The 25855-nt window shown below is 34.8% G+C and overlaps 1 protein-coding gene across 2 annotated transcripts; it reads left to right on the top strand.

Annotated features, from left to right (window-relative positions):
• Positions 1 to 1002: 1002 nt before the first annotated feature.
• Positions 1003 to 25721, top strand: LOC140056834 (uncharacterized). Of its 2 annotated transcripts, XM_072102331.1 has the most exons (27): positions 1003 to 1118; positions 1469 to 1877; positions 2151 to 2212; positions 2457 to 2692; positions 4876 to 5010; positions 5454 to 5603; positions 6537 to 6731; positions 7105 to 7225; positions 7468 to 7734; positions 8229 to 8415; positions 8638 to 8752; positions 9327 to 9425; positions 9575 to 9627; positions 10532 to 10609; positions 17577 to 17700; positions 17823 to 17950; positions 18136 to 18274; positions 18752 to 18937; positions 19389 to 19568; positions 19981 to 20120; positions 20894 to 21091; positions 21551 to 21677; positions 22080 to 22199; positions 22792 to 22924; positions 23421 to 23587; positions 23909 to 23981; positions 24558 to 25721. In XM_072102331.1, exons 2-27 carry the CDS (start codon positions 1477 to 1479, stop codon positions 24644 to 24646), a joined length of 3903 nt encoding a protein of 1300 aa, XP_071958432.1. In that variant the 5' UTR covers positions 1003 to 1118; positions 1469 to 1476; the 3' UTR covers positions 24647 to 25721. The 2 variants fall into 2 exon arrangements, with proteins under 2 accessions (XP_071958432.1, XP_071958433.1); XM_072102332.1 differs by lacking the exon at positions 10532 to 10609.
• The last annotated feature ends 134 nt before the right edge of the window (positions 25722 to 25855 follow it).

Below are 25855 nucleotides of genomic sequence, written 5' to 3' on the forward strand. Positions count from 1 at the left end.
GCCAAAGCTGATCATTAGAGATCCTCACAATTTGACGATAACATACAACAATTAAAATTAAAATTAAAATAAAAAATTCATAAAAGAAAAATGGAATCAATTAAAATAATTAGGGCCTTCATATTAATTGTTTGTGGAAATTTATATAGTATCAATTAGGGTACCGAAATCTTGTAACAAAAACAAAAAATTGTTTTTGGGTTACTATTAGAGTAGTGGGTTACTATTCCTAATCTTAAATTAGGCACCTGATAATAGTAACCCACCCCACCTTTTCCGGTCAACACCAACGCATAGCAAAATAATACAACAGTATAATAGGCCTACTGTACGAATAAACAAATTTGTTTGAACTCTAAGCCTAACTTTATTTTATAAAAAATCCCCCTCCCCCCTGAACTTCTAAGATCAATTACCATACTATTAGAAGTATTTTGTATATGGTTAAATAGGCCTTTATTGAATCATTTAGAAAGGATATTGAATTGAAAAAAAGAAGAATTTTAAGTGAATTTTACGATCGGAAATTTTAAAGGAATATATTGTTTTTATTTGTTACATAGTATACTTTGGTATATCATCCATTGTCTTTATTTTTTTTTTCTCGAATTTTAATGTTTTAAAATTGGAATATCTTTTTTTTTCAATTTTCTTTAGTCGCCAGAGTGAAACAAAGGAGACTGGAGGAAGAGGAGATATTTAATATGTCACCAGCCTTGTGTGAAAAATGCTTATAACTGAACACCTATTCTGAAACAGATAACGGCAAATGTTTATTTACCTAGGTATTCGACAAAAAGAAAAACAGAGATTGAAAGCGTAATAAATTTGTGCTAAGTTGTAATACTAGACTGCGATATAATGCCTTTCGGGCACAAATTTTTATAAAACCGTCAAAGATCTAGGCCTACTTCATAAGATCTTTGAAAACCGTGCATAATAATAAAAGAGGGCGCTGTTTGAATCTAAGGAAGAAAACTAAGGACGCTTTTGATCATGATGTTTTTTAAACTGTCAAACTGGTGTTAGAAAAGTGTCCTAGTATCGAATCAAATCTGAAAAGATAAACACATTGTTGTTGTTTATTATTTTAAAATCTAAATTTTTGGTAGATTAAGGTAGACTATATTCCATTAGTGACGGTTGAAAGGTAGTTAAAGGTTAGGATACCTAGGCTAGGCCTACTAGGCCTAGCCTAGTAGGCCTCTACTCTAGCTAGGCTATAAACGGTGGAGAGAAGGTTTAAAGTCGTATTCCCCCACCTGCGATGTGTATATCAACCTTGCTTATTATTATTAGACTAGGCCTAGCATGTATTTATTAATATAGGTCATCTGTTCGTTACTTATTTTCCTGTCTTTGCTTATGTTTACTTCATCACCCTTTTTGTCTCTTTCATGTCCCTTAACCAGACAAAAAAATAATATTTTATGCTTTTCTTTTATTTGTGCATGCTCATATAATACAGGAACAGAAATGAAAAATCAAGAATTATTTGAAATTTTAAAGGATGTAAAAAATCCTGATGAAGAGGTTCAAGCGCTTGGTACTATCATCAACCACTTGTCTAGCAATGCAGAAAAATGTGACATCACAATTGAGGACCTAGAGTTGCAGTGGTTACGACATGCTGGAGAGGATGCAGAAGACAACCCCTTTCCTGCCGTTACTCCAGAGACCTTTTTGCCGGAACAGCAGGATCTTAACCAATTCACGAGTTACGTATTTGAACGTCGATTTGGATGGTCCGAGTCAAGGAAGGAGGATGCATGTCTTGATTTGCCGCCAAGCCCTAGGCCAACCACCGTAGCAAAAAACATTACAGAACGGATTGCTAAAGGAAAACTGAATGAATTTCTAGATGACATGATTAGGTGGTAAGTTAAGTACAAGTTTAAATCAAGGAATCTTTGGTTAGTAACAAACTAAGTATGTTTATTATTCTGATACTGTTAGTGAAAAGACTAAATCTTAGTGATCTTACAATTAACAGTACTGTACTTAAGCATATGAACAGCAAATTCATTCGAATCAGTGTCATTATTAACACTCAGCTTATTTACATATTCATTCTATAAATCTTTCTCGTTTAAGATTAGACTACTTTGTTTAATAATAATAGCTACAGTACAGTACTTTTGTTCTAACAGGTATATGTCACAGCAGTTGTCTGCGAACCTTCTTGAAAGTTTCATCTATGCCATATCACAATGTAAGTATTCAAACAGTAAGAAATAATCAGTAAATAAGAAGCTTATATAAAGGAACACCTTCAGGACCCCAAAAAAGGGTCCTTTTACTAAATAGGGGTTAGCCATAGTGTCAAAACATATTTCCCCACTCTTTTTCATTTCAAAGGATGGTGTCCCTTTAATAGGGTTGGCCCTTGAATGAGTAGTTCTAATGTATGTTTCATATTTATTAAGTCATTTTTTTTCACAATCACCTTTTTATAGCTACCACAAAACCGGTGGTGCGTAACCAAACTGTCATGCACGTGATGGAGTGGTTCAAGTTGCGTGCAGACACACCGGAGCTTCATGCAAACTTTGACCTCATCCGTCACCTCATCTTACTTGGTATCAAGGATATCTGGTCAGCGATTAGAAATGTTTGCGTTGCACGAATATCAGCTGTTGTTGAGAAGTTTCAGATTTCAGAGTTGGAAGTGTTCTTTGGTGATTTAACTCGGGTAAGTTAAACACTCAGGTGGTGGCTGTTACCAGAAATAAACAACTCTTTACACATAATAAATTGATAATGGATACATATTTATAATGTGCTTTCTACATTAACAACTATCTTGGACTGTTGCACATACTGTAAACAAACTTTTTTGGCACTCATCTGTCTGTCCACAGCGACTGAATGCTAAGATTGACCAGTACACCAGGGAACCAATGGGTATTTTAGATTGACCAGTACACCAGGGAACCAATGGGTATTTTAGATTGACCAGTACCAGGGGTTTCATTAGTAGCCGGCAACCGGCGCATTCGACCGTCTACTTTGACATTTTCGCCGGCTACTTTCTGTCTACTTAGGCCTACACGGCCTAGCCTAGGCTAGCTCCCGGCGCGAGTACTTTTATTAATCAAGAACAATACGTACGTGTTTGTTGTATTTATTACGTTCTCGCGACGACACGATGATTAAAATAGGATTGTAATTAAATATTTAATCAATTATTTTACCATGTAATATCTGTACACGAAAGGGACCTAAAACTCCCTGACCTATCTATGGAATTTTCATTTGAAACTTTTCGCACTGTGTGTGTGTAGCATGCGTTTCCGAGGCATTGTTAGAATCCTTCAACCGTGACGACCATACACCAACGCGATTCGCTTAAAATGACATCATATGATGTACTGATATTAATTTTCTGTGGTTGAGCCTCTCAGAATTTCACGAAAATTCTTTTAAACATGTAAAATTAGATATTTTTTATGATATACGATTTATCTATAAACAACTCGAATTATAAACTACCTAATATTTCGAGAAATAATATATTATCTTGGCGTAGGAAAACAAATTTTAATTTGTGAGAGGCTCAACCACGCTGTAGGTATAGTGGCGGAAGTCCCCTCCTGGACCGCATGTAGCCGTTTTGCGTTAAAAATTGTCGTACGGGCTTGTGTGGTTCGTGTCGTTAACTGTATCATATAGTTAATATGATGCATTAGAAATCAAACTTTTATGATCTTTTAGATTAATAATTAGACACCAAAGTCATTTTTTCATAGTATATTTATTCTCAGAGTAATTGATAATCAAAAATTGTTTACTAGATTAGGCCTAGTGAAGAAAAATAGCACGTCAAAGAAATCGCGCGCATAGTAACGTATCGTAGTTGAATCTTGGAAAGCAAAATACTGCTCTGGGACGCGTGCCTCTCCGATTCCCTAATAATACTAGACCTAGCCTAGGCCCTATATTATTATTATTAATAATATATAATATTATTATTGAACCTCCTAACGTCATAAAATAAGGAACCACGCATTTTAAATTAATAAAGTACATAACAAATGGGAGTAAAATAATTGCTAAATACGACGGGCCAAAAAAGTTTTGTGCGTTTATATGTTGTTATATGCTATTTTTTTGTAATTAGTATTTTTTTTTAAACACAAATATGCAGGGTTTTTTTTTCTCAAATATTTAATATACATAAATGCAATAAAAATAAATATATTTATTTCAAATTAAGCATATATTTATGTGTCTGTAAACTAGTTTAAATGACCTATATAGCTCTAGAAAGCCAGAGCTGGACCCCGACCGGGGGCCCTTGGCGGCCCCCTGGCCCCCAGCCAATGGTTGTTCGCTTCGCTCACAAAGTTATTTATTTAGGACTTCAAAATTCTCCTGTTACTTTTTTTTTTCTCCTCTTACTTAAAACCTTAATGCAACCCTTGAGTACACCAGGGAACCAATGGGTATTTTAAAAATGCACACAAGCCAAATGTGAACACTTGAGTTCTAGTTTTAAATCCTTATCCAAGAAGAATTGTTCTATCATCAAAACTATGATCAAGGAGAGTTGTGAAAGTGAGTGGCTGAGCTTTTAAGGCAGTGGAACTGTAATTACGTAGCCATAACATCGACAAGGGTTCGAGGCTCACTTACTCTATGGTTCCATCTAGCTCATGGCATCATGCCATCTAGTACATTATTTGAAACGTGTAGGCGGTTCCCCCGGTGTACCAGTACACTGTCACATACAGCCACTGTTTATAACTGTTCTCATTGGGCAATTGAGACTGTTTTAAAGGTGTTTACCACCTGTTGGTCCCATCCTTTACTAATGAAGATCTTAGTGAGAAGTTGAATAATAATTATTTAAAAAAATCAATTTCGTTTAAACAGATTTGTGAAGCACCAGAAAGCACATGGCAAAATATAGAAGGCGCATTAATGGCTATAAACTCGACATTAAAACGCTTTCAGTGGATTGATACCCGACTATTGGAACAATCATCACCCTCAACAAAATACATAAAGGTATGTTATTCGAAATGTCGAAAAAATCCTGATCATTTATTTGATAAAAGTTGGATAAGAATGTCTGTCCAATCTGTTGTTCCACACAATATATTACACTATATATACATTTGTACTTATGAATAATAATAATGATACATGTGGCGATTACAATAATCCAAAATGGATGAACCTCTGTTTTTATTTTTTAAGTCCAAATCTACTATACAGTATTATATGGAACCATAAAGAGTTACTGATTTTTTATGAAGTATGTACGACGCTCTGGTCTATTTTCGAAGGGTGCCTTATAAATACCATATATTATTATATGAATTTGAAAGGTAAATATAGGATCCTGGAACCACCTCTGTCAACTGAGCAACATTTGTTGCTGGTGTTTTTATGAGAGAGCATCTGTATTCTTTAGTGTGAATTCACAATATTTTGTTCTTCATTTTTAGTTTGGGCGTTCTCAGTTAAAACAACTGCCTGATTTCATCACATGTAAGATGCATTCTATTATTTATTCAATGTTAGCACATCCTCAACTCACTGTACGAGAGCAAGCTACCAAAGCTTTTGCTACTTATTTATATAGATGTGAATTCAAGGTAAGGCAATTATTTTATAGTTTTTATTATGTACAGTAGTGGTAAGAAACACCTTTTTACTATTTAACTTACCGGTTGACAAATTTTAATGTTTTAATTTTTTTTTAAACAAACTAGTTTTACTGTTTATAAATTATACATATTTATATAATCTTTTTATCAAATACTTTTCAGCCTTTTGGCTGCCGTTGTATTATCGATTTCTTTTTTATGAATAAATATACTTGAATATCATGTGATTAGGTACCATTGATTGTACTAAATATAGTAGTCATATTAAGTGGACACCATCAGGATCCACCAAGGTGTCTTCTTAATAAGGGTGTGACCGGGATATATGTTCACCATAGTGTAACAACATACAGTATTTCTCCTACTTTATTTTATCTAAAAGTTTCTCCTTAAAACCCAATTTACACAGATGAGCAGTAACGGTAAGCAGAAAGCCGCATAGCTTGTCCCTTGTAGAATCTGTATCTATCGTCAGCGGAAAACGCCCGTTAGCTCCACGCTTTGTGTATATGGTCATAAGGAAAAACATAGATTCTATATTTTTATTATCGTCTGTGTAAATTGGCCTTTATACGGGTGTCCCCTAAATAGAGGTTAGCCATCACAGTATTAAAACACATTATATCCCTTTGTTTGTTTTATAAGTGTCTTTTCTGATTTAATAGAGGTTTCCCAAAGGAGGTGTTTTACTGTATACAGAAATACTGTTGTTAGCTGCAGCATATGCCCTTTTTTCAGTGGCGTAATGGCAATTAGCGCTCACTGGCTACAGTAAACCCAGGGCCTCAGAGATTAACGAACCCCAGAGTATAAGAAGTCCAATGCAACTATCAGAATTGAAGGGCCCCTGTAATTGTACTAAACCAGGGGCCTTTGCCCTGTGCTTTACACCACACCACTGCTTTTTTATGTTGATTTTAGGAAGCACTGCAGTCTTTTAAAGAAGCTCTGTCCCACCTGTGTGATGGGACCGGTATAACAATGTCACTTGATATAGATGATGGTCATGTTCTCAGTCAGGGCCTGCCTCACCATGCTGTGCTGTGTAAGCATTACAAGTTCCTGGATGCCTACAGTGCAGAAGGACTTCTAGGAGTCTGCATCAACCTTATAAAGGTAACAACACCACCTACATGTACCTAGTACTATGATGTCATATGGTGGTATTATTGGCATAAGGTTGAGTTGGTTTACAAATTTGATCAATTCTAGGCCTAGGTGATGAATTCTGAACCATCATGAAAGAATAAAAAACAGCAACTTAGAAAAATAACAAGAATGCATAATGTTGACTTCATTTGAGTAATTGATCACTGTGCACATTGTGCACGGTTCGTATGTCTGTTTTTTTTCTTTATATGTCGGGGACTCCTATGGAAACAAGCTCTAGAGCTTACTGTATATGGTTATCCTGTCCTGTATTTTGTATTTGATGAATATTATTATTAGCAACAAATAAAAAACAAACAAAATAATAATTGCTTTGTAGCACATGCCACCAGGCCATCTTCTACCCAGCTGGCCTCTGTATTTCTCCACATTTAACTTGTATCTAATGCATCCAGCATCAACAGTGAGGCAGGCAACAAGTGCAGTATTCAAATATCTAGGTAAGCACAGTAAAACGCCTTTTTCTTTCTCACTATTAAAAGACTTTCCTGTAAAACAAATGTGGGGAAGTATGTTTTTTAACACTACAGCCAACCCATATACTTTTTTTAAGTTATCACCTTAATTCTGAAGGTCTCCAGTTTGATAGTAGCACTTATTAATAAACTCCCACAATGCAACAATGATTTGTAACCGTAAATTTACGGAGAGTGTTGTAAATGACATAGTTTTCTCCTTATAGTTGCCAAAGACAGCAATAATCCGAGCCTTCTAAAACTGGTTCTTCAAGGCCTGTGCACCGGTTGGTCAATAGATGTACATCAGTTGACGGACACTGTACACTCGGGTGTACACGTCATCAACGTGCCATCCAAAGGGGCGGCAGAAAACGGCTCAGGGGATGTGAGTGTCAATGAAGTTTGTAAAAAAATGCCACTAAGTAGGCAGAGTAGCTCGCCTTCTAAATCAAAAACTATTAACATCAATGCTGTCTGTAATATGGATTTAGGTAAGTGAAGGTGGTTATGATAATTCTTGGTGGTTATCATGTCTATCCATAGCAGTGTCTTGCACTCACTCCACAAAACAACTCCCAAAATAAGTTACTACATTATATGCTATTGATAATAGCAATATTCTGGAATTATAAAGCACCTAATGTTGTTACTTCCTCTAAGCGCTGTACATATTATTACCATTTAAAAAAATCAAGTACTCCCATAATGCAGCTTGTAATCAACGCAAAGTTGTGTCTTGACCTTACCAGGTAAACATTTGTACACCTGGATGGAGAGAGACAAACATAAGTAATGGGCCGAGCAATAGATTTGAACTCACGATCCTCGCCACATGCCCTTACAAATTGGTTAAGAAGAGTAAATAAATCTGCTATTGACAATCCTTAGCGATATACCTAAAGAAATAATAATACATTGAAAATAGTTTAATCTGTGATTACTCAAGCATAACTAAATAGATATGTGTTTTAATATGATGTTGTAGAACCCGGACAGACTCCTGATTCACTGCTGTCGAGGTCGTGGGAGTGGCGAGAAGGAAGATTGTTCGCTTACGAGCTAATTATAAAGTTTCTCATCGTTAATCACATTCACTATCTGTTCCCGTCGTATGCTCTACCGCCGTCAAAGTTTGATGGGACAGCATCTACTGATGATGCAATGACACCAAGGTTAGTAGATTTAGAAATCTTTCATTAAGCTATAAATTATTTTTTAAATATACATTTTTTTAATGGTTATAATTTATTATAGTTTATTTACAATCACACATTTTTAATTGCTAATAGACAATTTATTTTCAAAGAATGAAATTATATGTTTAAATATATTCAATGAATGTAGTAGTTAGAAACTTTTTAATATTTTAAGCATCTTAATATGATTTGTTCTAGTCATCAGTCCTCATTTGGCCAAGGCTTTAAAGTGAAAAAAAGTCTTAGTCATGGCGGTACCTCTTTGCAGCAGGCTTGGAAAGAACATGGAATCAACAGAACAAGGAATACTATGGTAGGTATTCTATCTCTTATCAGAACTAAAGCTCTGTCTACACAACATTAAACTAGTTTGACAAAAAAGGTGTGATGTGCCCTAATATGGCAGTGATGACATCATTGTGTCCATACAGTATTGGCACAACACATCCTTTTGTAACATAAAATTTGATAGTGTAGACAGAGCTTAACTTTGTTAAAGGTTACTCAATGTGAACACAAATATAGATAACTATGAACAACACGTTTTTTCGTCACATAAAATTTGATAGTGTAGACAGAGCTTAACTCTATTAAAGGTTATTCAATGTGAACACAAATATATATAACTATGAACAACACATTTTTTTCATCACATAAAGTTTGATAGTGTAGACAGAGCTTAACTCTATTTAAGGTTATTCAATGTGAACACAAATATATATTACAGTTACACATACAATTATGGCACAAATTTAATGTTGCTCAATGTATATTTAAATCCAATCATAATGCATTTCTACAGAGTTAAATACTCTGGTGTATAAAAGTGCAAACCAACCTCACTCATCTAGTCATTGTATTGTGTTCCTTTTCTTTTATTCTATCAGAGTCAAGACCAAGGGTCTGAAACAATAGTTCCAGTGGAAGGAGTAGCTACAATGATGTTAAAGTCAACCGATGAAAAGAAGAAAGCTCTTACTGATCTGGTAAGTTGATGCCTCCTCTGCCAATATACAGTCAAAACACTTGTCTTATCAAAAGGATTGATATGCAGTGTCTATGAAATAGTGGGAACATGTCTTTGCATGTACAGTATGTTATTTTCTTTTCACTGTGTTTGTTGGAATTCTTACAGGTTTTTACACAAACTGATACTGATCCTAAAAAGAAGACAATTTTTGAAAAAAGGTATTTATTGATTATCCTATGCGTTCTATTAATGTAATTATAGAAGATAGATAGAGAGTAATATTGTTACTTATGTAACACTTTGCATCTCACAGGCCTTTAAATTCACATGTGGGTACGAAGTAATTGAATTTATACTGACATCATCATCTAAACTGCCTCGAAATTCCCAATGTACCTACAGTATTATATTTACAATTAGAGAGCTTTCAATTTGACTGACGAACCCCAGCTAGGTCAGGTCAATTGAAGTGTCATAAGACGTTATTTGGACCTAAAAAACAATCACAACTGAGGTGGGGAGTAAGGAATCACGTCCCATTATCCCTGCATGCACACAATGAAATAAAAATGACATAGTTTGGTCGTCACAAATTGAAAACTCCCTATCTCCTTTCCCCCAGCTTTAGTGTTGTTTTTATGTGCTGTTTTTTCCATGATACTTGCAACCCTACCGTCAGGTTTACTGTGGCTATGATACAGACTACTGCATAGCTTAGTTTTAATGTTATGTTCCTGCAGTGTTTGTTTTCCTGGCATGTTAATTTTCCTCCAGTTTTGTGAGAGTTTTTAGTAAATCTTTCTTAAATACCACTTGGGAGTGGCCAAGTGAGTATGTCCTAAAATAACATGTCCATTAATGGGGTACAACCAAAAAAATTAACACTTCTAAACCAACATTGCCTTATGTAACCAATGCTACCTCCCCTAACCAATGCTATAGTACCTCCCATAACCAACGCTATAGTACCGCTCATAACCAACATTCCCTTACGTAACCAATGCTTCCTCATCATCTCTTTAACCCTCTCCTCAACTACCCACTCCTAAAATCTCTCCCCCTCCCCATTTACCACCCCATATCAACATAAAACTGCTTACCATTGTTAATCTTATGCTACAGCTTCAGACACAAACCAAGACTGTTAATATCCTTTCCCCGTGTTTTTGACATGCATGCATATAGGAAGATGTTGAAGAGGTACAGTGTATTAACCCCTTCTCTCAACAGATCAGTGTGGTCATTGTAATGATATACATTAGTAAAGTGATGTTGTTGGCTCATATATCTTCTCATTGTACTATGGATGTTGGCTCATTAATCATTAAGCTCTGTCTACACTATCAACCTAGTTTGACCAAAAAGTGTTATGTGCTCATATGGTATTGAAATGCCAAAATATGGTAGTGATATGACATCATCATGTCCATATATGGACACATCAAATGTTTTTGTCACATAAAGTCTGATAGTGTAGACAGAGATTTGGCCTGTATTCAGACACACAGTAGCATACAGTTGAACCACCTTTGGGACTCTTTATACAATTTTAACTGGTTTCCTAAAACCCTGTGGATATTGTTTTAACCAACCTTTAAAACATTAATTGGTTGATTGCTAACTAACACTGAAGCTAATAACACAAATATACCATACTGTGTGTCTGAACAAAATATACATACAATCTCTCTTTCTCCTATTCAATCAATTTGTTGGAATCTAACCATTTGTCATTTTATGGATCATTCTATACATAGTCATGAAAGAGTATCATTACATATAATAATTCAATGCTTTATTATTACATCAAAAGAAATAGATCTAGAAAATGAAGCTCTTACTGCACTTTATATAGTTTTTGTAATTTAGATATGAATATCATTTTTATTACTGTAGTTTGCCATTGTTTTATTGTGACATTTTCATTAGTAGTGCATAGTAACAAATACATTTCTATAGTTTAATCCTTATAGTAGAACCTCCTCTATAAAGGGAAACTGAAGTATTGAAATAATGTGTGACCTCGTTAATGATAGAATATCTGTGTTTAATTAACTTATAATTCTAATAATTGTAATTCTTTTTGTGATCTGTTGTATAACTACATGTATTGTTTGATATTTTATTTATAGTGTTTTGATCATTCTAAGTTAGATATAGTTGTATTTTTGTGTATTATTCATCAAATAAATAATAGTATGTAGTATAGTTGTAGAAAGTTGTTTCTAACATTAACAATGAGATATTGAGGTTTTTTACTCAGGAGGTAATTATAGAAAGTTTTTTTAAGCAGGGCACTTACTCAATGAGACATATACATCAGGATTGTGGGACTTACTTAAAAGAGTTCTGTAATTATTTGAGTGCAATGAACTTATTTTATCAGTGAAACTTATTTGGGCAGTGAAACTTATTTGAGCAGTGAAACTTTTTTGAGCAGGGAGCTTATTTGAGCAGGGAGCTTATTTGAGCAGTGAAACTTATTTGAGCAGTGAAACTTATTAGAGCAGTGAGCTTAATTGAGCAGTGAAACTTATTAGAGCAGTGAACTTATTTAAGGAGTGAAACTTTATTTGAGCAGTGAGCTTATTTGAGCAGTGAGCTTAGTTGAGCAGTGAAACTTATTTAAGCAGTGAAACTTATTTGAGCAGTGAAACTTATTTGAGCAGTGAAACTTGATTTGAGCAGTGAGCTTATTTGAGCAGTGAGCTTATTTGAGCAGTGAAACTTATTTAAGCAGTGAAACTTATTTGAGCAGTGAAACTTATTTGAGCAGTGAAGCTTATTTGAGCAGTGAAACTTATTTGAGCAGTGAGCTTATTTGAGCAGTGAAACTTATTAGAGCAATGAACTTATTTAAGCAGTGAAACTTATTTGAGCAGTGGAACTTATTTGAGCAGTGAAACTTATTTGAGCAGTGAAACTTGATTTGAGCAGTGAGCTTATTTGAGCAGTGAGCTTATTTGAGCAGTGAAACGTATTTGAGCAGTGAGCTTATTTGAGCAGTGAGCTTATTTGAGCAGTGAGCTTATTTGAGCAGTGAAACTTATTAGAGCAATGAACTTATTTAAGCAGTGAAACTTATTTGAGCAGTGAAACTTATTTGAGCAGTGAAACTTATTTGAGCAGTGAAACTTATTTGAGCAGTGAGCTTATTTGAGCAGTAAAACTTATTTGGGCAGTGAAACTTATTTGAGCAGTGAAACTTATTTGAGCAGGGAGCTTATTTGAGCTGGGAGCTTATTGAGCAGTGAAACTTATTTGAGCAGTGAGCTTAATTGAGCAGTGAAACTTATTAGAGAAGTGAACTTATTTAAGCAGTGAGCTTATTTGAGCAGTGAGCTTAATTGAGCAGTGAAACTTATTAGAGCAGTGAACTTTTTTAAGCAGTGAAACTTATTTAAGCTGTGAAACTTGGTTTGAGCAGTGAGCTTATTTGAGCAGTGAGCTTATTTGAGCAGTGAAACTTATTTGAGCAGTGAAACTTATTTGAGTAGTGAAACTTATTTGAGCAGTGAGCTTATTTGAGCAGTGAGCTTATTTGAGCAGTGAAACTAGAGCAGTGAACTTATTTAAGCAGTGAAACTTATTTGAGCAGTGAAACTTATTTGAGCAGTGAAACTTATTTGAGCAGTGAAACTTATTTGAGCAGTAAAACTTATTTGAGCAGTGAGCTTATTTGAGCAGTGAGCTTATTTGAGCAGTGAGCTTATTTGAGCAGTGAAACTTATTTGAGCATTAAGCTCATTTGAGCAGTGAAACTTATTTGAGCAGTAAGCTTATTTGAGCAGTGAAACTTATTTGAGCAGTGAAACTTATTTGAGCAGTGAGCATATTTGAGCAGTAAAACTTATTTGGGCAGTGAAACTTATTTGAGCAGTGAAACTTATTTGAGCAGTGAAACTTATTTGAGCAGGGAGCTTATTTGAGCCGGAAGCTTATTTGAGCAGTGAAACTTATTTGAGCAGGGAGCTTAATTTTGCAGTGAAACTTATTAGAGAAGTGAACTTATTTAAGCAGTGAGCTTATTTGAGCAGTGAGCTTAATTGAGCAGTGAAACTTATTAAAGCAGTGAACTTATTTTAGCAGTGAAACACATTTAAGCTGTGAAACTTGATTTGAGCAGTGAGCTTATTTGAGCAGTGAGCTTATTTGAGCAGTGAAACTTATTTGAGCAGTAAAACTTATTTGAGTAGTGAAACTTATTTGAGCAGTGAGCTTATTTGAGCAGGGAGCTTATTTGAGCAGTGAAACTTATTTGAGCAGTGAGCTTATTTAAGCTGTGAAACTTGATTTGAGCAGTGAGCTTATTTGAGCAGTAAGCTTATTTGAGCAGTGAAACTTATTTGAGCAGTGAAACTTATTTAAGCAGTGAAACTTATTTTAGCAGTGAAACTGGATTTGAGCAGTGAGCTTATTTGAGCAGTGAGCTTATTTGAGCAGTGAAACTTATTTAAGCAGTGAAACTTATTTGAGCAGTGAAACTTATTTGAGCAGTGAAACTTATTTGAGCAGTGAAACTTATTTGAGCAGTGAAACTTATTTGAGCAGTGAAACTTATTTGAGCAGTGAGCTTATTTGAGCAGTGAAACTTATTAGAGCAATGAACTTATTTAAGCAGTGAAACTTATTTGAGCAGTGAAACTTATTTGAGCAGTGAAACTTATTTGAGCAGTGAGCTTATTTGAGCAGTAAAACTTATTTGGGCAGTGAAACTTATTTGAGCAGTGGAACTTATTTGAGCAGGGAGCTTATTTGAGCAGGGAGCTTATTTGAGCAGTGAAACTTATTTGAGCAGTGAACCTTAATTGAGCAGTGAAACTTATTAGAGAAGTGAACTTATTAAGCAGTGAGCTTATTTGAGCAGTGAAACTTATTAGAGCAGTGAGCTTAATTGAGCAATGAAACTTATTAGAGCAGTGAACTTATTTAAGCAGTGAAACTTATTTAAGCAGTGAAACTTGATTTGAGCTGTGAAACTTGATTTGAGCAGTGAGCTTATTTGAGCAGTGAAACTTATTTGAGCAGTGAAACTTATTTGAGCAGTGAAACTTATTTGAGCAGTGAAACTTATTTGAGCAGTGAAACTTATTTGAGCAGTGAGCTTATTTGAGCAGTGAGCTTATTTAAGCAGTGAAACTTATTTGAGCAGTGAAACTTATTTGAGCAGTGAGCTTATTTGAGCAGTGAGCTTATTTGAGCAGTGAGCTTATTTGAGCAGTGAAACTTATTTAAGCAGTGAAACTTATTTGAGCAGTGAAACTTATTTGAGCAGTGAAACTTATTTGAGCAGTGAAACTTATTAGAGCAATGAACTTATTTAAGCAGTGAAACTTATTTGAGCAGTGAAACTTATTTGAGCATTGAAACTTATTTGAGCAGTGAAACTTATTTGAGCAGTGAGCTTATTTGAGCAGTAAAACTTATTTCGGCAGTGAAACTTATTTGGGCAGTGAAACTTATTTGAGCAGTGAAACTTATTTGAGCAGGGAGCTTATTTGAGCTGGGAGCTTATTGAGCAGTGAAGCTTATTTGAGCAGTGAAGCTTAATTGAGCAGTGAAACTTATTAGAGAAGTGAACTTATTTAAACAGTGAGCTTATTTGAGCAGTGAGCTTTATTGAGCAGTGAAACTTATTAGAGCAGTGAACTTATTTAAGCAGTGAAACTTATTTAAGCTGTGAAACTTGATTTGAGCAGTGAGCTTATTTGAGCAGTGAGCTTATTTGAGCAGTGAAACTTATTTGAGCAGTGAAACTTATTTGAGTAGTGAAACTTATTTGAGCAGTGAGCTTATTTGAGCAGTGAAACTTATTAGAGCAATGAACTTATTTAAGCAGTGAAACTTATTTGAGCAGTGAAACCTATTTGAGCAGTGAAACTTATTTGAGCAGTGAAACTTATTTGAGCAGTGAGCTTATTTGAGCAGTGAAACTTATTTGAGCAGTGAAACTTATTTGAGCAGTGAAACTTATTTGAGCAGTGAAACTTACTTGAGCAGTGAAACTTATTTGAGCAGGGAGCTTATTTGAGCTGGGAGCTTATTGAGCAGTGAAACTTATTTGAGCAGTGAGCTTAATTGAGCAGTGAAACTTATTAGAGAAGTGAACTTATTTAAGCAGTGAGCTTATTTGAACAGTGAGCTTAATTAAGCAGTGAAACTTATAAGAGCAGTGAACTTATTTAAGCAGTGAAACTTATTTAAGCTGTGAAACTTGATTTGAGCAGTGAGCTTATTTGAGCAGTGAGCTTATTTGAGCAGTGAAACTTATTTGAGCAGTGAAACTTATTTGAGTAGTGAAACTTATTTGAGCAGTGAGCTTATTTGAGCAGTGAAACTAGAGCAGTGAACTTATTTAAGCAGTGAAACTTATTTGAGCAGTGAAACTTATTTGAGCAGTGAAACTTATTTGAGCAGTGAAACTTATTTGAGCAGTAAAACTTATTTGAGCAGTAAAACTTATTTGAGCAGTGAGCTTATTTGAGCAGTGAGCTTATTTGAGCAGTGAGCTTATTTGAGCAGTGAGCTTATTTGAGCAGTGAAACTTATTTGAGCAGTAAGCTTATTTGAGCAGTGAAACTTATTTGAGCAGTGAGCTTATTTGAGCAGTGAAACTTATTTAAGCAGTGAAACTTATTTGAGCAGTGAAACTTATTTGAGCAGTGAAACTTATTTGAGCAGTGAAACTTATTTGAGCAGTGAAACTTATTAGAGCAATGAACTTATTTAAGCAGTGAAACTTATTTGAGCAGTGAAACTTATTTGAGCATTGAAACTTATTTGAGCAGTGAAACTTATTTGAGCAGTGAGCTTATTTGAGCAGTAAAACTTATTTCGGCAGTGAAACTTATTTGGGCAGTGAAACTTATTTGAGCAGTGAAACTTATTTGAGCAGGGAGCTTATTTGAGCTGGGAGCTTATTGAGCAGTGAAGCTTATTTGAGCAGTGAAGCTTAATTGAGCAGTGAAACTTATTAGAGAAGTGAACTTATTTAAACAGTGAGCTTATTTGAGCAGTGAGCTTTATTGAGCAGTGAAACTTATTAGAGCAGTGAACTTATTTAAGCAGTGAAACTTATTTAAGCTGTGAAACTTGATTTGAGCAGTGAGCTTATTTGAGCAGTGAGCTTATTTGAGCAGTGAAACTTATTTGAGCAGTGAAACTTATTTGAGTAGTGAAACTTATTTGAGCAGTGAGCTTATTTGAGCAGTGAAACTTATTAGAGCAATGAACTTATTTAAGCAGTGAAACTTATTTGAGCAGTGAAACCTATTTGAGCAGTGAAACTTATTTGAGCAGTGAAACTTATTTGAGCAGTGAGCTTATTTGAGCAGTGAAACTTATTTGAGCAGTGAAACTTATTTGAGCAGTGAAACTTATTTGAGCAGTGAAACTTACTTGAGCAGTGAAACTTATTTGAGCAGGGAGCTTATTTGAGCTGGGAGCTTATTGAGCAGTGAAACTTATTTGAGCAGTGAGCTTAATTGAGCAGTGAAACTTATTAGAGAAGTGAACTTATTTAAGCAGTGAGCTTATTTGAACAGTGAGCTTAATTAAGCAGTGAAACTTATAAGAGCAGTGAACTTATTTAAGCAGTGAAACTTATTTAAGCTGTGAAACTTGATTTGAGCAGTGAGCTTATTTGAGCAGTGAGCTTATTTGAGCAGTGAAACTTATTTGAGCAGTGAAACTTATTTGAGTAGTGAAACTTATTTGAGCAGTGAGCTTATTTGAGCAGTGAAACTAGAGCAGTGAACTTATTTAAGCAGTGAAACTTATTTGAGCAGTGAAACTTATTTGAGCAGTGAAACTTATTTGAGCAGTAAAACTTATTTGAGCAGTGAGCTTATTTGAGCAGTGAGCTTATTTGAGCAGTGAGCTTATTTGAGCAGTGAGCTTATTTGAGCAGTGAAACTTATTTGAGCAGTAAGCTTATTTGAGCAGTGAAACTTATTTGAGCAGTACAGTAAGCTTATTTGAGCATTGAAACTTATTTGAGCAGTGAACTTATTCAAGTCCATGGATTAGGGTCTTATACTGTGTTCTAATAAAGAAAAAATATATTCATTTTCTTCAAAGCAGCCTTATCCAAGATTATCTGGATTTTCTTTTTAATCATTTAACTAACTCATTAAAAATTAGTTTTTGATTGATTCTTTTTTACCAGAGCGCAGACGTTAGCTGAAGGGAGCGCATTTAATTCTGCAGACTTTGAGAAATTCTCAAGTTGGTCGACTCCGTCTTCGTTGCTTTCACAGACACTTTCTATGGACACCGATTCTTCTACCAAGGCAAGTACCAACAGTTAATAATTTTCAGTCATACTTAAAGATCTATACATCTATTTTCCTGGTGTAGATATACTAATTTATTAATATTCATTTTAATTTAATTTATTTTTTAACTTTACTAGTCTGATGACGCAAAGCCCTCAACTGACGTGTGGTCTGTGAAGGATCCGATTGGAAACTTGACGGATCTAGTTGCCAATGTTGACATCCCTGATGATGTCATCTTGCTCAAATCCTGCTTCACTGCAGCGTAAGTGTCAGGCCACCATATATATATGAACTTATGGGACATAGGTCAAAGAACAGGAATCACATGTTAAACAATCTTTTAATACAAAATCATGCAGAGTATGTCAGTAGTGGTCAAATGTTTGTATATCTTATTTATGAATGAAATGTATTTTGACAAATTGAGTTATTTATATTATTCTATAGTGATCCTGATGTTGGCCAACCCGAGTGGTTAAAGCATGTACACCTGGAGGAGTTCTCTGCCATCTTGAAACAGATGTTAATGCAGACCATTCACTGCTTAGCAAACACCAGATGGGAGTTAAGACGTATGGGGGAACAGGTTAGTGATGCCAACACTGAAAGATCTGTCTACACTATCAAACCTTAAAGCTCTGTCTACACTATCAAACCTTAAAGCTCTGTCTACACTATCAAACCTTAAAGCTCTGTCTACACTATCAAACCTTAAAGCTCTGTCTACACTATCAAACCTTAAAGCTCTGTCTACACTATCAAACCTTAAAGCTCTGTCTACACTATCAAACCTTAAAGCTCTGTCTACACTATCAAACCTTAAAGCTCTGTCTACACTATCAAACTGGTTTGACAAAAAATGTGCCCAAATATGATAGTGATATGTTGTCATCGTTTCGATATATGGGCACATCACATTTTTTTTTGTCACATAAAATTTTAGACAGAGCTTTAGATAAATTTCAGAATGATCGTAAATTTCAGAATAGTTTTTTTTTTTTTTTGCCAATCTTTTTTACTTATTGCCATGTTCATGTCAAAAACCTTTGATTTGAATTCACAGACGCTACCTTTGATAACCGAGTGCATCAGATGGTATGACATGAATATTTTAAAACAGCTATGGGATATGTGGTTTACATGCAAGGCTACCTTGATAGGCTATGGCATGGGCCTAGCTTTGAAGTACTCCATTCATCATGCCGTTAGGTTGATATTCTTCCTTGAGCAACCACCAGCTTCATGGAAGGTAAGTTTTTTTATTTTCTTACCCTGATTTGTATTGTCTTTGCAATCTGCATTTTTAATAACAGAATTGTAACAGTATTTAGGCCTATAAATAGTATTTTAACATAGCCGTTTGCAATTTGATGTATTTTTCTTTGTTGTTTTATTGTCTTAATTATGCCAAGCAAAATGAATTTCCTTTCTAAAGTGGACCAATCAAATTTCTTGAAACTACTGTACAATGTAGCAAAACTTTGAATTAAGTATGAATTAAAATGTAGAATATTACATCATCAAATCACAAAATGAATTCGTCAATGATAATAATAATAATGCCATATTATGTGCCTATAAAAGCTTAATTTAATTAAGCTTTTAAAGGCACATTAATATTTATACCTCTTTCACAATACCTAGTAAAAGCTGAAGTTGTTCGAGTCTGCTCAGCTCTCGATGTGTTTTATATTTCACAGAATCCTGAGATGTGTCGATACATCGCATCATCCATTGTTGACGTGACACAGCAGGGCTTGTCCATGTGGAGTGAGAGTGCACTGCAGCTTCTGTCCCGTCCAATCACAGACAAGCTATCAGTAATCGCCATGGAGATACTTATTCTGAAACAGAGTTACTTCCCGCACATTCCTACTAAGGTGGGTATCTGTCTTGGCAAAGCTAAAAGCATGCAGTAAGCTAGTATTAGATTTATAAGTATCCTTGTCGTTTGATTTGTTGATTAGGTATCACATGATGTTAACTATTCCTCACAATTAAGTACATTGCACGATCAGGTGGTCGTACATTTCACATTTTAAATGTGTGCCGTTTTAATGAATAGTTAACGTTTATTTAATAAACCATGAGTCAATCTTTCAACTCTAGAATATTCTCACCATTCAATTCATAAACATTCATTATTTGTACAATATTCTTAATATAATGAGTCAAACTGCAACTCTAGTTGACCAGTATTATATGTGAAACAATTTTTGATAAACCATTTCATTTAGTTAGGGCCTAATGGTTTTAAATGTTTACTAAATGTTTGCTAATTTTTCTCAATAGAAATCCGAGGAGGAGATGTGCATTGTAAGAAAACTACAGCATCTCTTTGTATGGGCTCATCCTGATCATAGTTTAACAAAAACGTTTAATACATTAAGTCCAAAGAAATCATTTCAAACAGTAACAGATGGCTTTCTCTGGTAAGATGTTGAGAGTGATGTTAGAGATATCAAATCCTTTTTCACATTAAATTAAAACCATTGTGTTCAGAATTGTTCAGGCTTCTGTTTGTATGATTTTATATGAATAAATAAATATACCTGAAAAAAAAGCAAAAAAAAAAAAAAAACTCTAGAAAAACACTGGACTGCTTTCTGGAGTGCTAGTACTATTCACATCTATTAAAAACTTCAGAGACCCAATTCACAAAAGTGTTTAAAAAAAGTATTCAATAATTGTATTAATCTGTTGAAGATGAAATGAATAAATAGTGGTTAACGCCACAAAATAGAGAAATAAAAAAAGTATTTAAAATAAAATAAATTTTCAGCAGAGGGTCCCCTCACATCTTCAAACAGTGAGTGAGTGGCCGAGCGGTTAAGACAGTGGAACCGTAATCACGTAGCCATAACATCGGCAGCGGTTCGAGGCTCACTCACTCCATGGTTCTGGTGGTAGAACGAGTCTTCTCGGATAAGGACTATAAACCGTAGGTCCAGTGTACACAACTTGCTCGTGTGCACTTTAAAGAACCTAGTACATCTTTCGAGACGAGTAGGGTGTTACCCCGGTGTATTAGTACATCACAGCCACTGATAACCAACTGGGCCCTCTGGGAGATCAGTCTTTGACTGAAGAGGTCACCCAGTATAAAGATAAAACAAACAAACAAACAGGGATTTCTTTCTGGTTGAAACGTGGAGTAGGATCTCGCTTTTATTATATAATCAATTTTGTTGTTGTTTGATTACAGTTGTTGTATCAAAGATTCCTCATCTGAATCCTACCCTCTGCAAATGGAGAAGTATCTTTTCACTGAGATACATTGTCTGCTTCCCCTGTATATGAGGACTTGCAGCCTTCCTCTTGCCAGCCAGATACTGCCACTGTTGCTTGGGCTAGCAGGCTACTATAGTGAAGATATGAGCATGTGTAAGGCTCTCCTAGACAGGTTCGTCTCAGAGCTATGGCACAATTTGCATATATTGTACTATAGCGTTTTTAAAATTGTTTGTATTCGTCTTCATTAAAGATGGTAACCCAGATCAGTGATATCACTGCTTTCCACTGGGTCCCTGGCCAATCTATGCATTTTTTAAAGTAATTTAAATTCTGAAAATACAGAATTTAGCTTCTGTTAAGAACTTGCAATTATATACTAACAGACAATGGCCATTTGTATTTTAAGAAATGGATTTTAATCTATTTTTTTGTGATATTTATTACAGCGTATTTCGCATATTGTTGCTCAATTTTCTCCCAAATTGAAATATGTTGGTGCTGTAACAATACCATATACAACTTATTTTGTTATTGATTTTCAGAAAATTCTCTTCTTAACAAAGACAAAAACCTAGTTATATATTTAATGTTGATTATATATTATTTATATTATTATTTCTCCCATCAGTTGTTTGTCCGTTGTAATAATTATGGAAGATTGGCTTCATAGACAATGTTTGACAGACACCCCACCAGAGCTAGCTTCTTGGTTCCATATGGCTCTTAGCGAAATCATAGACATTGTTCAGTTAAAGGTTAGTACAACACAAGACATTTATTTACAATATGACATTTTATCTATTTTATTTATGTCTTTGGGCACATGTGGCCAAGGATTACCAATAGTAAATTAATCACTGTCCTATCATCAGACCAGATAGGTGATAATCCCCCTGATACAGGGGCTAACCAGTTCACCAGAGTAACCCTCTACTCCTCTAGAATGATGAATGCCCACAATTAAATGGGTTTCAGATAGAAAACGGTGACATGAGCGATTGATATGATGACATGAATGATTGAAGATGAAGAGTCTGCAAAAAATACACTACATCAGACAAATTTGACATGCATTTTACAAGACTGAACGAGCAAGTTTATATAATCTGTATAATTTGGATCTAATGCTAATATGATTGTTTTATCTTTCGTTGTAGACATTGGAATTGTCACTTTTAAGACAAGTTTTGGATTTTTACATTAAAATCTGCAGCTTTGTTGACGGTAATGATAATATCAATAAACTCTTCTCAGTTATCACAGCTAGGTTGGAAGTGGTAAGTATTTAGTGTTGTATATCATAAGAGAGAGAGTGTTTAGTAAGTTTGTTTGCTTCCCCAGTGTGCTGGTACAAACACTCCACTCAGCACAACAGGGGATCCTCTGCTCTCCTGAGAGACGATCCCCAACTCTGCGGGGAAAACAATCCTCTACTCTCCAGAAAACAATCCTCTAATCTCTGGTGGAGACAATCCCCTAATCTCTGGTGGAGACAATCTCCTACTCTCTGGTGGAGACAATCCCCTACTCTGTGGTGGAGGCAATCTCCTACTCTCTGGTGGTGGCAATCCTCTACTTGCTGGTGGAGGCAATCCCCTACTCTCTGGTGGAGACAATCTCCTACTCTCTGGTGGAGACGATCCCCTACTCTCTGGTGGAAGCAATCTCCTACTCTCCAGGGAAAACAATCTCTTTCTATCTGGTGGGGACAATCCTCTTTTTAAATGGTGTACTGTATCAAGTTTTTAAATGTGCACCGTATAGTATTTACACAGGACCATTAGCTTCAAGTCAATCTGAAGAAATGTTTAATAGTCACTGTCAAAAGTTCAGCAAATGACCCTTGCTGACTGCTAATTGTTCTTTCAGTTGATATCTTTAGGAGGAACATTGACTGAAGAAGATGAGTCAACATTTGATGACTTTGCGTTCATGTCTAATGACATCCCAATAAGTCCAGTTGTAGAAGATCATAGCTCAGATGGAGATGAAAGTGATTCAGGTAAAACTTCTTTTTTCTCCTTTTGTTTTAATCAATCAAACATTTATATCGCGCCAATTCCAAAAAGATGACCAAAGACCAAAATCCTAAACAGAAATTGAAAATGAGTTTTTGAATTAATCAATCAAAAGTGGGTGAAAGTTGAAGAAGGTCGTTCCAAAGAGAATATGCAAAAAAAGAAAAAGTGCATCCTCTGTAGGTCTAAAGCTCTGTCTACACTATCAAACTTAATGTGACAACAAAATGTGATGTGCCCATATATGAACATGATGATGTCATATCACTACCATATTTTGGAAGATCACTACCATATTTGGGCACATTAAACTTTTTGTCAAAGTTCGATAGTGTAGACAGAGCTACAGTGTGGAAATAGTGAATGTTGTTTGTACGGTGCCTATTTGTATTGGCACAAAATAGCTAGTTTTCAGAATTCCAAAGTATTAAATTTCCAGATTTGAGAGATAGTATATTGATATTTCTTTTATCTTTGTAGTGGATGACATGGTTCCCGAGTCTCTAGCCCTCAATTCTAACACCAGTGGCACACATACACCCCATCTGTCCACCAGTGACCATGAGATGCGAGCCTTGACTCCAACAGCTGTGGGTGATGAGGAGGATTCAGGCTCAGAATGGGACAGTTGGGAGGAAGAAGAGGAGGTAATACTATTTTTTATTTAATAATTTGTCTATAATGCAGTATGCTACTATGTATTTTGCTACTGTGTTATATAACACCCAACTTGACAAATGTTAAATCCAAAAATAACCTGGAATATTTTGTGAGATATTTTCTTTAATATTACATACAGCATGTTAAGGCAAACTCAGACAGCTTCGTGTTCAAAGTTCTAACCTAAAAACTATGCTCTCTAAGTTGGCCTTAGTGCATTAGTAATTTACTGATGTTTTTAACCAACTATTTTGTGACTGCCTTTTAAAAATCTTAAAGTTAATATTATGGAATGCTTCTTTTTAAAGGACCAGTCAGCCCTATCATCGGTTTTCACAGAATTCTTGCACAAATTGAAGTCAAATTTTGATAATCCAATCTGTAAGTAGCTGAAAAGTTATATATGCGAGGGTTTTTGCTGTATAAAAAAACATTGTGTGTTAAAAATCTGTGAACATCTATTAGGAGTTAGAACATCTAATAAGGACACCTTTGGGACAAAACAAGGTGTCCCTGAATAGGGATGGTTCGTAGTCTATTACCCCTTGTTTGTTCCATAAGAATGTGCCCCTTAATATAATGATTATGTCCCTTTTAATAGGTGTCTCCCAAACATACTGTACTTGTTTTATGCTGTACCAGTATGGGTACTTCCCTGGCAATTAGATGTGTTTTAATCCTGCCAGAGACGGTATATATTAGTAACACAAAAAGAACCACAAGCAATAGGCAATTATAAACAGTAAACAATCCGACATCCTGCCCATACTATGGGATGTGACCCCTTAGAGCTGTGTCATGTTTGTACTTTTCTCTTGATGAGTGTGTTAGCTCTGCTAGCATACAAAACAAATTTGCTGTGTAATAAAGTACTATCAAGTAACCCATGTTTTATTTTTGATATAGATTATTGTTGAGATGATATTTTTAATATTAGTTCTTTGTATAATATTTCAGCAAATGAAGATCACAGTGTTTTTCATGACAAACTTTTAAAAGCAACAGAAAAAGAAAAACAACTGATAAACAGTCTTCTAGACCAATGAAGAAAATTGGAAAATATTATTTTATTTGTCATTTTGTAAATTAAAGAAATAGTTTGTAAACTGATGTGTGCTATTGCCTGTCGAAGACAGGCATTTGTGGTTTTTAAAATAGTAATTATATATATACAGTACGTTTATTCAAAATGACAAAGTTTAAACAATATAATTTAAATTATATTTTTGAGTTTACTTTAAAAGGGACTTATTTTATAAACAAGTGAATTTTAATTGATTAGCAACTGTACACTATCTAAAATATTAAAATTTTTGAAACATTATTGATAAATAAAAACCATACATCCAGATAGCTAGGCGTAAGGCTACAAGAAAACAGATTTGACTGGCAGAGCCAATGGGTTTCTGGACATCAGTGGGTAGCCTGCAATTTGTGATGATCTGAAACCTCTGTATGTTGGTAGTTTGTTGTCACTAGGATAAGCCAATTAAGGTGTATCAAGAAATTGAGCCAAGAATCACATTTGCACAATGACATTAACTAGGTCATGGGTCATCACAAATTGAAGACTCTTTATTTCTTCCAAGCCTGCTGGGCTGAATTTGTTACAGGTGTGAATCTCTTTGTTAAATTACAGTAGGTCGTCTGTAACAATAAGAATGAGAAAATACCTCGCAATTCAAACTCATAATGACTAACAGTACATTTCAATGGAGTACGTGATTGGCCGATTGTACAGTAATAGTATTACAGTAGTTTGAATCCAATCACATTCAATGTGTTGACATTAATCATAGTTTTCATTCTATTAGGTCTCCAGTACTTCAGTAGTTTTTTTATTAGTTTTAATATGATTGTACAGCAGTACTGCAATCTCTATTTTTGTGAGATAGGCTTCTTTTTTTCAAATGTTTTCATTTGTGCAATATTATAGTAATAAATGCATTTTTGTACTGTACTGAAAAAAGATTTAATTTAAGAGATCAAAAAGTATAGTACTACTGTATAGACTAGAAACTGATACCAACTTTATAAATAATTTGTTGTTTATATACTGATAAAATTCTCACAACTTGAATTTTTATGATTATTTGTAGATGTAACTACAGTGTGTTTGTGTGTATATTGGTGTGTATTACTTGCATTATGAACTGTAACTATGATGGTTATGTTGATAACTATAGTTTGTATATTGTTATTTATTTTAAAAGTTATATTAAGGAATACAGTATTTAAAACCCGATTACAATTGT

This window comes from Antedon mediterranea, chromosome 8 (genome assembly GCF_964355755.1).
Source record: "Antedon mediterranea chromosome 8, ecAntMedi1.1, whole genome shotgun sequence".
In the NCBI taxonomy this organism is placed as follows: domain Eukaryota; kingdom Metazoa; phylum Echinodermata; class Crinoidea; order Comatulida; family Antedonidae; genus Antedon; species Antedon mediterranea.

Bases quoted from the DNA above. Each gene is read 5' to 3' on its own strand.
- LOC140056834 (XM_072102331.1), top strand. From the start codon at position 1,477: ATGAAAAATCAAGAATTATTTGAAATTTTAAAGGATGTAAAAAATCCT. The intron at 2,693-4,875 runs GTAAGTTAAACA...TCGTTTAAACAG, and splicing joins TCTTTGGTGATTTAACTCGG to ATTTGTGAAGCACCAGAAAG. The intron at 5,011-5,453 runs GTATGTTATTCG...CTTCATTTTTAG, and splicing joins CCTCAACAAAATACATAAAG to TTTGGGCGTTCTCAGTTAAA.